Genomic DNA, 15,343 nt, shown 5'->3' on the forward strand with positions numbered 1-15,343 from the left:
GAGTTAGAATATCCAACAATGTTAACTTTTAACCATCCGCAACCTGCATTCAGAATGACTGCCAGGGTAGGGAAGATTGAATACTGAGACTACCTCAATCATCTAAACTGGAACAACCATCTCAGTAACGGGTGCAATAAGCCCAACTACTAACCGTTTGGATTAGTTTAGCCTGTTTATCTTTGTGTAGCATAAAATGATCCAACCAATCAATGTATATGCAAAAACACAGATACTAAAACAAGCAATTCTGAAAATCACCCTGCAATAGAGAAAAATGTACTTACTACCACTGTTATATGTGGTCTCACCAAGCTATCTTAAGATGAATGCACTGACTGTAAATTGCTCTACAATGAAGGCTTACCCCAGCCAAACGCTAACCCGGACGACGCTGGGCCAATTGTGCGCCGCCCTATGGGACTCCCAATCACAGCCGGTTGTGATACAGCCTGGAATCAAACCAGGGTCTGTAGTGACGCCTCAAGCACTGAGATGCAGTGCCTTAGACCGCTGCCCCACTCAGGAGTCCAATGTGAACTTCATAAAATTGCTTGGTGGCTAGTATTACCGAGAAACGTCAAAACATTAGCATTTTATTTATTCATGAAGTAGGAATCAATCATTGCTCTGTGGTGCACCTTTTAAGGAACCACTTACTAGGGAGAATAGGCGGTGTGGGGGGAGACTCTTTGCCTGGTCAGTCAGTGCGCCCCCCCCTCCGGCAAAATACTGCTGACAGATCTTTATGATAATAATTTTTTTATCAAATGTGGGCTTCAAAATGAAGTTTAGTCATTAATTTAATGTCTGAAAAATGAAAAAAATTGACAAATCTGAGGGCGGACATGCCTTTACTTGGTCTTATCCTGTAGTTGACAAACAGACTTCATTGATTTTGACGGGCTGTGTTGCTCCTCCCAGAGGGTGAGGGGTGATGTCAGAGAGGAGTGTCTGGTGACTTCAATAGGAAATGGCCGACTTCATCACTGGTTTTAGTACTAATTTAAAAACTTTCTCTCAGACCACATCAGAGTAAGAGATGATGAGATCACCTCAATGGGTGAGGCTGGGCTCTAAAAGTCTATATGCACTTATGGGAACTTTCTGAAGCCAAAGTGAAGTTCCACCGGAAATACAATATCTCCACTTTAATGCAAAGCAATATGAACTTTTATTATATACTATTCCATAGCTATACTAGCCGAATAAAAGACCTCAACCTGATAGAGAAGTGTCTAAGGAGAGGACAGTGAGTGGACATTCTGTGGGAATCTAGGATGCTTTATGTTTGGCACCCACATGTCCCTAATGGGATCTTTTGAAGTGTGCAACTGAAGTAGAGATGAAACTAACCCACCTCCAGAGAGATCGGTCTAACCGTGTCCAATCTGCCCAAAAACAACAAGCCAAAGGGGACAAACAACATCTGTGTCTCAGGCCTGGAGCCTCTGATATGGATAGGACCTGATGTGGGAACCTGTGTAGGTGACAACCTGGCTTAGCCTTTAGCTTGACGCGAAAACAAACATAGCTAGTAAACACGTTCAAAGCAAAGAATAGTCATGTTTACTTGAGTCGGTCTTGGATTTACATAGGACTTGATCCAATTGACCAGGTCATGTGTTGTGTGGCATAACAGATAGACAGGTGAGGGTGCAAGAGCACAGATCTTGCCATTAGGATAGTGTCTCCATTCTGCCTTCTGACTTAATACTGCTGTATTGCCTATAGATGATTTATCATGTGTTATGTGGAGTTGTATCATGCATTTTCCTCCTCTCTACTTTAGTTCTAGAAATTCTGCAGCTGGTGACTAAGAGAGACCTGTTCCTGGCTGACACACACATCCTGGAGCTGGAGCAGGAGTGTAACGAGGCGGCTGCAGCGACCCTGCCCTCATCACCAGCAGGTGGTGCTGTCCCAGAGGACCTCACCAGCCCCGGCAGCAAAGACGGCGGCAGGCGCAAAGCCAAAGACGTGGAGCTGCTGTACGAAGCCCTGCAAAAGGAGCTGTGGGCGGTGGTGCGTGAGTCACTGCGCTCCCCCACGGCGGGGCCCAACCTGGGGCTGGTGGTGCAGGTGCTGCAGCAGGAGGAGCAGGCGGACCGGGACTGGGCGCAGGGTGAGGGGGCGCTGCCCGGAGGCCCCAGACCCAGGCAGCTGAAGCAGCGGTGGAAGGAGGCGGTGGCGGAGGCAGCAAACGGGAGCCTGCCCCAGAGGAACGAGGCCCAGGGCGGGGAGCTGGCGGACTACCTGGACAGGGTGCGGACCCGGGTGGTGGAGGACCTGGGGGCGGCCAAGAGGAACGTGGTGCCAGTGTACCCAGAGGAGTATGAACCCTTCCAGGTGTACCTACAGAGCTACCACCAGGCTGTGGCCCGCAGACTGCAGAGCATCACTGACGACCAGCTGCTGGTCACAGATATCTACTCTCTGCTGGACTGGCTCTACAACATCTATAACAAGTGGGTGTCCATCTTAAAGGCCACTGAGTGTAGACTATTGAAAAGTTCATTCAATAATTGTGTATTGCAGCTTGTGATTTTACACATATCAGATTTTGGAAGTAGCAGAACTGCATAAAAAAAGGAATGAGCAAAAGTATATAGCTAAATGTCAGGTTGTAACAAACTTGCATAAACCACAAACTTCTCAGAAATGTTTCATTTCATTTTCACTTTATGCTTTCACGGTAAAGCATGTTAGAAGGTGGTGTGATGTTATTGTACATAATACTGTGCATAAATACTGTTGATTATACTGTACATAAACAATAGTTTATTAGTTAAGTGTTATTGTATGAGTATGCCACTGACTCTGTCCTCCTACTGTAATCGCTCCAGGGACGTCCTTGGAACAGTCAGCATGACGACGCCCTTCAACAGGTCCCAGCTGGGACCTTTGTTGCCCTCGGAGACTGTGGACAAACTGGAGATGGACTGTCTCAACTCTGTCAGGGTAAGGGCCGACCATCCACCCCTCACCCCTCCTCATTTGGTGCGCCCCGAAAGGGTGCTCCTATGGTCCTTCCTGTCCACCTAAAGGGAGGGATATCACTCCGACCAGCGTAGCCAATCAGTGTGCACCGTCTCAGGGTCAGCTCGGGGGTTTTCCTGTCTACGACGGACACCACACAATGGAAGCCAGACAACAGGCCATTTAGCTCAGGTCATTACGCAACTCACTTGCGAGTCAAGTCCAGGTAGGCTAGAGCACTGTTGTGTGCGTGGTACTCTGTTCACTGTTGGAGATCCAGGGCCCAGGGTCCATGTATGTAGACATAATAGTAGTCCACAAGTAAATCCTGCAGAGGAAAAAGAGCACTGGGGCTATTGGCAGCATGGCCTGTGGGCTGGCAATCAATCATGCCCCTGCGGGGTCACCCACCAATGGGAGGAAACTTGAAATATAAGGGGATGTTTACAAAGGGGCTATAGATCAGAACAAATGAAGCCAGATTTACAGTATTATCTGTGATTCTACGTCTTTTTCCATCTTGATGTCTTGACAGCATCAGCTGGGAATATTTTAATGCTTTGTGGCTGCAGAGCTCCCAGTGGTTCAGTGCATGGTTGAGTTGTGTCTGACCGCGAGGTCTGGTTGCGTTCCAGGAGATGGTGACCACAGAGCTGTCTCGGGTGCTGGACGAGGAGGAGAAGCGTTGGATGGAGACGCTGCACATTGAGGAGTATCAGATCACGCTGGCTCGCACCGTCATCCAGGTACACACACACACACACACACACACACACACACACACACACACACACACACACACACACACACACACACACAGGGATAGATATCAGGAGCTTACGGAAGTAATTGATTTCTTCTCCTGATTTTGATGAGGCTGGTCATGATGGTTTTGTATTGCATGCTAAATGTGGTCACTTCGTACTTTGAGGATAAGCTCATCCATCTGGTGGAGCAGAGAAAACATTCCTCAAGCAGCAGCCAAAGTCAATACAGACACTTCCCTTAGAATTCCATCACAGCTCACTGTTTTAGAGTCACTTCACTGGCCTCTAGTGGCCTTGATTGGTACCAGCACTTTCTACACAGATGCCGTAAAAGAAAGAAAGAAAGCGTCTGTTAGCACTTCACACATAATACACATTTGCCAACATTATGTGTGTGTGTGTGTGTGTGTGTGTGTGTGTGTGTGTGTGTGTGTGTGTGCGCGTGTGTGTGTGTGTGTGTGTGTGTGTGTGTGTGTGTGTGTGTGTGTGTGTGTGTGTGTGTGTGTGTGTGTGTGTGTGTGTGTGTGTGTGTGTGTGTGTGTGTGTGTGTGTGTGTGTGTGTGTATGTGTGTGTGTGTAGAGGCTGCAGGTAGATCTTGAGCAGTCAGCTGCCATCAACAGAAACCTGGGTTCCCTTGTGGCTCAGTGCAGTCTGAATGGTCTGGCCAACTTCCTGTACAGGTGAGAGGACCACACACTGCAGAATGATATGTTACACACTGTAGTAGTCCTAGAACACACTGTCTCATTACATATTACATAATAAGGCCTGGAACACACTGTCTCATTACATATTACATAATAAGGCCTAGAACACACTGTCTCATTACATATTACATAATAAGGCCTAGAACACACTGTCTCATTACATATTACATAATAAGGCCAAAAACACACTGTATCATTACATATTACATAATAAGGCCTAGAACACACTGTCTCATTACATATTACAAAATAAGGCCTGGAACACACTGTCTCATTACATATTACATAATAAGGCCTAGAACACACTGTCTCATTACATATTACAAAATAAGGCCTGGAACACACTGTCTCATTACAAATTACAAAATAAGGCCTAGAACACACTGTCTCATTATTTATTACATAATAAGGCCTAGAACAAAGTCACTGTCATCATTGTTAGAATGAAAAGATTATTACACTATGCCAAACCTATAGTTTTCTCACTGCCCGCTACATTTTATTTTGCAATAATGCTATAATAATAATGCAATAATGAATATATCAACTGGAATCAACCAGTTTAACTGGAATATTGAAAGGCACATCTCTATAAGACATTCTAATACTGTTAATATTGCTAAACTTTCAGCTTCCAAAGGAAAGTGGAGATGTTCCACGAGGGTCTGGTCAACATGGTTGGGGATAACGAGGATGGATATGTCTCCAAGACCATTGCCCTGGTCAACTGCTGTCCTCCTTTCAGGTAGGACTGTTGTAGCAGGAGTAGGCTAGCCTGCATTGTGTTACAGTCGGTCCATTTCCCCAATAATGCCTTAAATGGAAATTCCACCCCCAAAAATATATTTTGGTATTTGTTTTTCTGTATTTTTAAAGTTATATATCTTCAAGACATGATTGCTGACATTCAAAACATTTTAGGACAACAATGGACTAATGAAATTAATACCAAAATATTGTTTTTGGGTCGAGTTTTCCTTTAAATACTATACTCAAAAACAATTCCCCAAAATGGTACATGTCAGCATTCAAGTTTTCAAGTACAGAGCAAAAACTGCCTTGATGTGTTTTCATAATATTCCTTAAAACATGCATAAATCATGTACAGTGAGGAAAAAAAGTATTTGATCCCCTGCTGATATTGTATGTTTGCCCACTGACAAAGAAATGATCAGTCTATAATTTAAATGTTAGGTTTTTTTGAACAGTGAGGGACAGAATAACAACAAAAAAATCCAGAAAAACGCATGTCAAAAATGTTATAAATTTATTTGCATTTTAATGAGGGAAATAAGTATTTGACCCCCTCTCAATCAGAAAGATTTCTGGCTCCCAAGTGTCTTTTATACAGGTAACGAGCTGAGATTAGGAGCACACTCTTAAAGGGAGTGCTCCTAACCGCAGCTTGTTACCTGTAAAAAAGACACCTGTCCACAGACGCAATCAATTAATCAGATTCCAAACTCTCCACCATGGCCAAGCTCTCCAAGGATGTCAGGGACAAGATTGTAGACCTACACAAGGCTGGAATGGGCTACAAGACCATCGCCAAGCAGCTTGGTGAGAAGGTGACAACAGTTGGTGCGATTATTCGCAAATGGAAGAAACAAAAGAACTGTCAATCTCCCTCGGCCTGGGGCTCCATGCAAGATCTCACCTCGTGGAGTTGCAATGATCATGAGAATGGTGAGGAATCAGCCCAGAACTACACGGGAGGATCTTGTCAATGATCTCAAGGCAGCTGGGACCATAGTCACCAAGAAAACAATTGGTAACACACTACGCCGTGAAGGACTGAAATCCTGCAGCGCCCGCAAGGTCCCCCTGCTCAAGAAAGCACATATACATGCCCGTCTGAAGTTTGCCAATGAACATCTGAATGATTCAGAGGACAACTGGGTGAAAGTGTTGTGGTCAGATGAGACCAAAATGGAACTCTTTGCATCAACTCAACTCGCCGTGTTTGGAGGAGGAGGAATGCTGCCTATGACCCCAAAAACACCATCCCTACCGTCAAACATGGAGGTGGAAACATTATGCTTTGGGGGTGTTTTTCTGCTAAGGGAACAGGACAACTTCCCCGCATCAAAGGGACGATGGACGGGGCCATGTACCGTCAAATCTTGGGTGAGAACCTCCTTCCCTCAGCCAGGGCATTGAAAATGGGTCGTGGATGGGTATTCCAGCATGACAATGATCCAAAACACACGGCCAAGGCAACAAAGGAGTGGCTCAAGAAAAAGCACATTAAGGTCCTGGAGTGGCCTAGCCAGTCTCCAGACCTTAATCCCATAGACAATCTGTGGAGGGAGCTGAAGGTTCGAGTTGCCAAACGTCAGCCTCAAAACATTAATGACTTGGTGAAGATCTGCAAAGAGGAGTGGGATAAAATCCCTCCTGAGATGTGTGCAAACCTGGTGGCCAACTACAAGAAACGTCTGACCTCTGTGATTGCCAACAAGGGTTTTGCCACCAAGTACTAAGTCATGTTTTGCAGAGGGGTCAAATACTTATTTCCCTCATTAAAATGCAAATCAATTTATAACATTTTTGACACATTTTTTTGTTGTTATTCTGTCTCTCACTGTTCAAATAAAACTACCATTAAAATTATAGACTGATAATTTCTTTGGAAGTGGGCAAACGTACAAAATCAGCAGGGGATCAAATCATTTTTTCCCTCACTGAAAGTGTACAATGTATTCATTAGTCTGCTGTGACTGTGTGTGTGCAGGGGTTTTGTCCAGCGCTGTGTGCAGTGCGACCCTGCCATCAATGAGGACTCAGCCAGGCGAGCAAACACTTCCCTGGACAGAATAGTCAACCAGGGAGTGAAGGTGCTGAGTGACAGACTGTATGAGCACATAAGGGTGAGTGTTCTTAACACACACACACCCATGTAAACTCACACACATAGGATTCCTAAACACACCCATGGTCTCAGCTTTCTAACACAACATGTAAACAACCTCACACACACACACACACTGCTATGTCTTATTATACTTGTGAGTACTTTTTGGGGACCAACAATTGATTCCCATTCAAAATCTTATTTTCCCTAACCCCATAAACCTAACCCTTACCCTAACCCTAACTTTAACCCCTAACCCTATACCCTAAACCTAACCCCTAACCCCAATTCTTACCCTAACCCTAATTCTTACCCTAACCCTAAACCTAACCCCTAAACCTAACCCCTAACCCCAATTCTTACCCTAACCCTAATTCTTACCCTAACCCCTAAACCTAACCCCTAAACCTAAAATAGCCTTTTTTACAGGTGAGGACTGTACTCACTTCTCTGAATTTTAGTTGGTTTACTATTCTGATGATCACTTCTGGTACTCACAAGTATAGTAAAACGTTTATACACACACACGCACGCACGCGCGCGCACACACACACACACACACACACACACACACACACACACACACACACGCGCCCTCAAGCGTCCCTCTGTCTGCCATGTGTCCCAGAATATAAAGTACATCTTATCACTGGTCTCCACATGGCTTGCCCTCAAAGTTCTCAGGGATGTGCTGAAGAACTGAGGCCCTAAAATAGCCGCTCCAATGTGACAAACATGGTTAAATAAGATTAGATTGGCGGCATGCCACATAGTTACTGGCAGGCTGTGCAGTTCCGCTCCTCTTCAGTAGCCGCCATAGAGACGGGCATTGCCAGTCGTCCAGGGGCACAGAGCCGCATGTCGCATCCTCTTGACCGAGCTGGGGCTTTTTATGCTGTTGTCGTTGGGTAGGAAGTCACAATCTGTGAAATTATTGGTCTAAACGGCCCACACATCCTCATAGGAAGACATAAACTCAGTCGGGTGATTCAGTTAGCGATAAAACACGGATCTGACTCAGGTGACATGGACGTCTCCACACCCACATCTCTCTGTCTCCCTCCCTTCCTTGTCTTCTTCATTCTCTCACCATTTTCCTGTCTCTCTCTCTCGCTCACTCACATTTTCCCTCTCCTGGCCATATTTAGCCCTTCTTTGAGAAGCTGGTGAAGAGGAAGTGGCTGAACAACACAGAGACCTATGAGCAAATCGAGTCCCACATTAAGGAACACTTCAAGAAGTTCCGCAGGGTGGACAGCCCACCCTATCAGGTACATGGCAGAGACAAAGCAAGTATGAGCCATGTAAACATGGGGAGGCGCTAAGGTCCTCAGGCACAATGTCACAATGTGCACTAATAACTCAAAGATATTTGACTGGTTTTAATTCTAAGCAATGAAAAAAGCAGTGAATGTTCAGGAGAAAACTGTTTTTTTATTGATGGACTGAATGGATGATCGGCTGGTTGATTGATTGATTCTGTCTTTCCCTTGTTCTCCCAGGTCCTGGTGGGAGAGGTGCATAGACGGGTTTTGATGGAATACCTGCGCTCCCTCATGAGGGGGAGGATCATCTGCACGTCCCTCAGAATGAGGAAGAGGATGGCTGGACGACTGCGCGACGAGGGCAAGCAGGTCAAAGTGCTCTTCAAAGATCTGGTGAGTCATTCTAGAACAACTATGGTATACTAGAGAACCGTAGTCGGATCAACAGTGCTGCATGTGACATGACGCAACGAACGGTGTGTGGCGTGTGCATGTGTGCATGTGTGTGTGTTTGTTTGCACTCATGAGTGTGTGCTCATTAATCAAGTTTGACTGGTATGTGGCCTGTCTGTGAGAGTTACTGAAACAACTCTGGATGAGTTCAAACAAAGGAGACGTAAAAAAAAAGAGAAAAAAAAAGGTATTTGTCCTCGGGAGAGGGTTTAAAAAAAGAGAAGAAAGAATGGCTACTGTAGCCTAGGTAGAGATGTATGACCATGCAGGCCGTTTGCACAAGGGGGCAATCACCTCACCCTTCACCCCAGCCCACTCCCTATCCTTCCCTCTGTGGCGTCCGCCCCTTTCTCCAGATAAAACATCCATTTGTCACCTCTCTGGACAACAGGATAGCGTTGTTTACAGACGAGTGGTCTGGCATCCTGCCCTGGGCTTTAGAAGCCCTGACAAGCCTTTGGGGTCGAGTGGAGGACCAGAATGAACCTCTGGTCGACCACACGGTTTAGTCCTCTCAGAATAACAGGGTCACTTTGATGCTCAGGTAATTGAGTTTGCATGCTCAATACTGTCGCTGTACTTCTAACCTTGGTGTTTTGGGTCTATGTTATCTGATGGTTCCCTCCGGTCAAACAAATGCGTGAACATCATCAATCTAGTTGTAACCGTTAAGGCTTGAAATCACTTAATCTAGTTCTGGGTTTGAGCCATTGCCAAGGTAGTAGACTCAAAGGCATTGAGTCGGAAAATAGCCTGTTGACCTGTCATGAGCAGCAGAACTATTTGAACATGAATAACCCTGTTTAGACTGTTGTATCCTCATTTGTGCTGTTTAGAGGATCTGTTCTGATCACACCTCTCTCGCTCTCTCTCTCTCTCTCTCTCTCTCTCTCTCTCTCTCTCTCTCTCTTTCTCTCTCTTTCTCTCTCTCCCCTTTAGGAATCTCCCTCCTCCTGGCTGGACAGTGCTATCCCACACCTCTCTGAGATCATCCTCCTGGAAGACATCCCCTCCATCCAAATGGAGGTGGGGGTCCTGGTGAGGGAGTTCCCAGACATTCGGTAAGGAGCACGAGAGGCAGCGATCATCTATGCAGAATGATAGCCATATTTTCAGAACTTCCATCGAGCCACATGAGCGTCAACATTTCCAAAAGCTTAGGTGGACTGAAACACCCCAAAAGCAAACATGGCTACTGCTCTGCATTGATTGTGGATGGCAAATGGGGGACTTGTTAAAAGCAAACAAGAGCTGAGTCGCTTCCTTATTTTTATGGGGAGCTTTTTGGCCGTCGCTGGCACACATTAAGGGGGGGGGGGGGGTTGTCCGTTTGTCCGTCTCGGGGTCCTGGGCAAAAACAAAGCAAAAACACGGACTTCCTGCTCAGGCGGGACATGGTGGCTGTGCAGCATAACCTGGCGTGGGCAGGTTACGTGTCCCATAGGAACACACATGCGTGAGGAGGCAGTCCTCAATGGAATCTTTTCTCTAAATTAAGATTTGTCTCCATCCTTAACTCATAACAGACTCACATGTATTGTTTGGAATCTTGACTTGGATCTGGAGAATGCTAACCGTTGACAGAAACTATACCGTACAATCCTAATTGCATCAAGTATGACAAATCCCTCTGTGAAGTACACACCTGATGCTTGCAACTGTGCCAGGCATTGACCCTTCAGAGCCTCGTACTATCCTATACACAATGTAGAATAATACCCTCATTGGTTTTATGACATAATTTGCTCCAAATACCAATTGCAATCAACTGGTTGCATGTAACTGCTAGTTAATCCTCTGGGAGTAGCTAACAGAAAAATAAGGTTCAAATTCAAAACAAGTCAAGTTTCTCGGAAGCCAAGCTGCCCACCACTTTATGTATTATTTTTGGTGGTAATCGCTGGTTGTGGTGGGAAGTGAGTTTGGGCTCCATCATCAAAATCAATTCAATGTTATTGGTCACATACACATATTTTGCAGATGCTCTCGCGGGTGTAGAGAAATGCTTATGTTCCCAGCTTCAGCAGTGCAGTAATACCTAACAATTAAAAACAAAACACGCAAATCACTTTTTTTTAAAGAAAGGAATTCATAAATATTAGAACGAGCAGTGTCGGAGTCCGGAATATAAATATATATGTATATGATAGTGTTTGTAGACATTATGGACAGTATATGAATAGAAAAGGTGTGTACAGCAGTAGTTATATAGGATGAGCCTTGACTAGAAACAGTATATACATATGAAGTGGGTAAAACAGTATGTAAACATTATTAAAGTGACCAGCGTTCAAAGACTGTGTCCATAGGGCAGCAGTCTCTAAGGTGCAGGGTTGAGTACCGGGTGGTAGCCGGCTAGTAACTGTGACTAAAGTTCAGGGCAGGGTACTGGACAGAGGCTGGCTAGTGGTGACTATTTAACAGTCTGATGGCCTGGAGATAGAAGCTGTTTTTCTGTCTCTCGGTCCCAGCTTTGAAGCACCTGTACTGTCTCCGCTTTCTAGATGGGGGTGAACAGGCCGTAACTCGGGTGGCTGAGGTCCTTGTTGATCTTCTTGGCCTTCCTGTGACACCTGGTGTTGTAGATGTCCTGGAAGGCAGGCAGTGTGCCCCCAGTGATGAGTTGGGCTGACCGTGCCACCCTCTGGAGAACCCTGTGGTTGCGGACGGTGTCCACAATTAGCTTCTTTGTTTTGTTGATGTTGAGGGAAGGGTTATTTTCCTGGCATCACACCGCCAGGACCCTCACCTCCTCCCTGTAGGCTGTCTCGTCGTTGTTGGCAATCAGGCTCACCACTTTTGTGTCGTCTGCAAACTTGATGGTTGACTTGGAGATGTGCATGGCCACGCAGTCATGGGTGAACAGGGAGTACAGGAAGGGCTGAGCATTCACCCTTGTGGGGCCCCCGTGTTGAGGATCGGCGTAGCGGAGGTGTTGTTGCCTACCTTCACCACCTGGGGTTGGCCCGTCAGGAAGTCCAGGATCCAGTTGCACAGGGCGGGGTTCAGACCCAGGGCCCCAAGCTTAGTGTTGAGCTTAGATGCTATGGTGTTGAAGGCTGAGCTGTAGTTAATGAACAGCATTCTTACATAGGTATTCCTCTTGTCCAGATAGGATAGGTCAGTGTTTAATACAATGGCAACTGCGTCATCCATGGATCTGTTGGGGCGGTATGTAAATTGGTGTGGGTCTAGGGTGTCAGGTAAGGTGGAGTTACTACTATCCTAGGGCTAGGGCTGCTGTTAGTGTTTATGGCTGGTTGTCATTCAGCCTCGTGCTGCTGCTCAGCCCATGTCGCCACAGAGAGGAAGTGGCTTCAGAGCCGCTCCTACTTGCCCGCAGGGAGATTTCCAGAGGCCAAGGTGTCGAATCGAAGGCCAGTCAGGCACCCTCAAACAGGGACAGATGTTTTACCCATTTTGTGTGTGTGTTTGTATATAAGTGTGTGACAGAACCATTTGGGAATGTTCTCTAACTAACTGTATTTTGCTAACTATTTTGTCCAACTTTCCATGTTCCTTAGTGACTTGCCTCAGGGCTGACTGCCTTCACAATATTTTGAGGATTCTCTTTATTCCTACCCATATCATGTCCTTGTGATGGTTGACTCTGTCACTGCAGTGACGCAAGATACACTCTTTTCAAAATAAACTCAATCAAGGCTTTATTGGCTAGATGTGGCCTATATGACATCTTTGTTGCATGTCAATTTTTATTAGTATGAACTAGACTGAGCCCTCTCTCTCCTCCTCTGTTTGCAGGAAGAAACATGTGTCGGCCATCTTGAACATCCGCGGGATGACTCGGCAGACGGAGCGCCAGGAGATCCTGAACATCGTGAAGGACATTGAGAACAGTGACACCCTGACGCGGCTGTCCCGCGACCGCGCCCTCTTCTCCGAGGTGCCCGTCACATCCGAGGTGCACTGCCTGAACTTGGGCCTGAGCCGTATCGCCCTCACCGCCACCTCCTGCTTCTCCAGCCTGAGACGGCGGCGTACCAAGCGAGGCCCGGTCAGAGAGGCATACGACGACATGCTCTAACTGCTCTGGAAACATTCTGATGACTCAAGCAGACAGACAGCAGTTCAACAGCAAGTCACAATGGAGCTTGTTGTCAAGTTCTGCACATGGTGGCGATACCAGGGGCGGACAGCACAACACATTGAGGAAGTGGAACAACACATGGAAAGAATAGCCACGTTGTGACCTTTCATCTTTCACAGCCACCTTGATAAAGAAAGTGTAATGACTGTTTCCATTGTGAGCGATATGCCAGTCAGGCACCCTTGCAAGACTGGGAAAGGGACTTGAATCCCTGTGGGTTGTTGGCATTGATTCCTTTTGACAAATGGCAATGGAAAGAGGCACAAGCAACCTATTGGAGAAGATTCTTAATACTGCACCTAGGTGACTATGAGGGTTAGATAGGAACTATGGTTTAAATCAGTTCCACTGATCAAGAGCACTCTTTGGAATAAATCAAAATGTCACATACAATCCCATAACGTGCTGACATTGATATGGGTAAGGTTGGAGTCTGTTTTGTAGTTGCACATGATAAAAGCTCAATCTTAAGGTACTACACCATTTTTATTATCTGTCATCTCTGTGGTGATTTTCATTGTATTTAAAATAATGATTCATAGTTTATTTTCATTTTGTGATATACAGTATATGGGGTAATGTATGTTGAGCAACTCAAGAGATGATTGAAGCCTGTGTGAATGGATGAAATCATAACTGCCTATTTATGTACCAACCAATGAACTTATTTATTGTAGTGTGGTTTGAGTGTCTTGTAATCAATGTCAAACTGTAAATGTCAAATTAATGTATGATCTTTCCAAGCTTGTTTTTTCTCCGGGTTTTCTCAAATGCTGAGACCCTGACTAAAATAATCCGACAGCCATCATTGAAGATTAAGATAAAGATTATTTTCAGCTGTGTACTTTTACCTATGTAAATTAAACAATGAATAATTACTATTCTTCATGATTGTTGACAACATAGATATTCTAATCCTCAGATAATTAGGCTGATACTTGCACCTTTTAATAAAAAATAAAAAAATCAGCCTAATTTTTTTTTTTTTTAAATCAACAAGCAGACATTTTGGACTGAGACTTCTCCAACTGTTCTTTGGTCACACACTGATTTAAAACGTTTCATCTGTTCACCTGATGTTCCATAATTGAACAGCTGGATGTAATAATCTATCTGCTTTGAAATCGTACATAAATCATCTAATTAAATGAGAATTAACGACAACAGAGATCCAATATTTTGGCTTTGTTTAAAATGACCATTAACGATGGGATATTGATGGGACCTCGCTCCCAAATCATCTCTGTGTTTTGAAGGGCCTGTTGTTAACTTTCCTTTAATTAATTGATGAGAGAGGGTTAAACCAATCATGTAACGTTTTCCTTGACAGAGCTGAGCTGACAACTCCAGGGTAACCAACCTGAATGGAAAACAAGGTTTGCAAACAGATCGCTGTCTGGATGGAGTAATCTGGCATGGCTGTTTTCTGGCCCCTAACTACAGGGTCACAACGCTACAGCACAACTGTTGTGTGTAGGTCTACATCTATTTGTGTTTTACAATGCTATTTCTTTCTGTTTTGTTTTCCACCCATCCACCCAATGCGTCTTGGCAAAGAGTCCCTCTCTCATTACACAGGGATGTTAGAGAGACGAGACTCAAGCTTGGTTTCTGAAGGAAAACAGCAGGGCGGGTGCATGGGGGTAGGTTGTGTATTTGGGCAATGTGGAAAAAGTGGTTGGTCAGTTATATAGGACTTCTAATGATGCTTACAGAGAAGCTTATTTTTCCCACAAACAGAGTTTTGCTGTTGTCCAACTAGGTTGATAACTAATGTTAAGTTGAGACAAATTTACACCACTCAGTGGGAAGAAACTTCCTGTAGTCGTTTTTTCCCAATAATCTTTTCTTTTACACTTTCATGTAACAACAGTAATTTACCACAACAACAAAAACAACCATAAGAGTCCGCAGTGTCTGAGAAATGAAGGCTATTCCATGTGAGAAATTGCCAAGAAATTGAAGATCTCGTACAATGCTGTGTACTACTGCCTTCACAGAACAGCGCAAACTGTCTCTAACCAGAATGGGAAGAGGAGTGGGAGGCCCCAGTGCACAACTGAGCAAGAAGACAAGTACATTAGAGTGTCTAGTTTGAGAAGCAGACGCCTCACAAGTCCTCAACTGGCAGCTTCATTAAGTAGTACCCACAAAGCACCCGCCTCAATGTCAACAGTGAAGAGGCGACTCCGGGATGCTGGCCTTCTAT

General features: G+C 45.1%; 1 protein-coding gene across 3 annotated transcripts in view; it reads left to right on the top strand.

Moving 5' to 3' along the window:
- The window catches only part of exoc3l2b (exocyst complex component 3-like 2b), a 33,109-nt gene extending 19,006 nt beyond the window's left edge, over positions 1–14,103 (top strand). For all 3 annotated transcript variants that reach the window (XM_029772565.1, XM_029772566.1, XM_029772564.1), the window contains exons 4-13: positions 1,793–2,468; positions 2,847–2,961; positions 3,615–3,725; positions 4,327–4,427; positions 5,086–5,199; positions 7,189–7,324; positions 8,457–8,579; positions 8,811–8,966; positions 9,966–10,087; positions 12,789–14,103. In XM_029772565.1, coding sequence (XP_029628425.1) covers positions 1,793–2,468; positions 2,847–2,961; positions 3,615–3,725; positions 4,327–4,427; positions 5,086–5,199; positions 7,189–7,324; positions 8,457–8,579; positions 8,811–8,966; positions 9,966–10,087; positions 12,789–13,071 — 1,937 coding nt within the window. In that variant the 3' untranslated portion in view covers positions 13,072–14,103. The remainder of the gene's footprint in view (positions 1–1,792; positions 2,469–2,846; positions 2,962–3,614; positions 3,726–4,326; positions 4,428–5,085; positions 5,200–7,188; positions 7,325–8,456; positions 8,580–8,810; positions 8,967–9,965; positions 10,088–12,788) is intronic.
- The last annotated feature ends 1,240 nt before the right edge of the window (positions 14,104–15,343 follow it).

This window comes from Salmo trutta, chromosome 13, assembly GCF_901001165.1.
Source record: "Salmo trutta chromosome 13, fSalTru1.1, whole genome shotgun sequence".
In the NCBI taxonomy this organism is placed as follows: Eukaryota; Metazoa; Chordata; class Actinopteri; order Salmoniformes; family Salmonidae; genus Salmo; species Salmo trutta.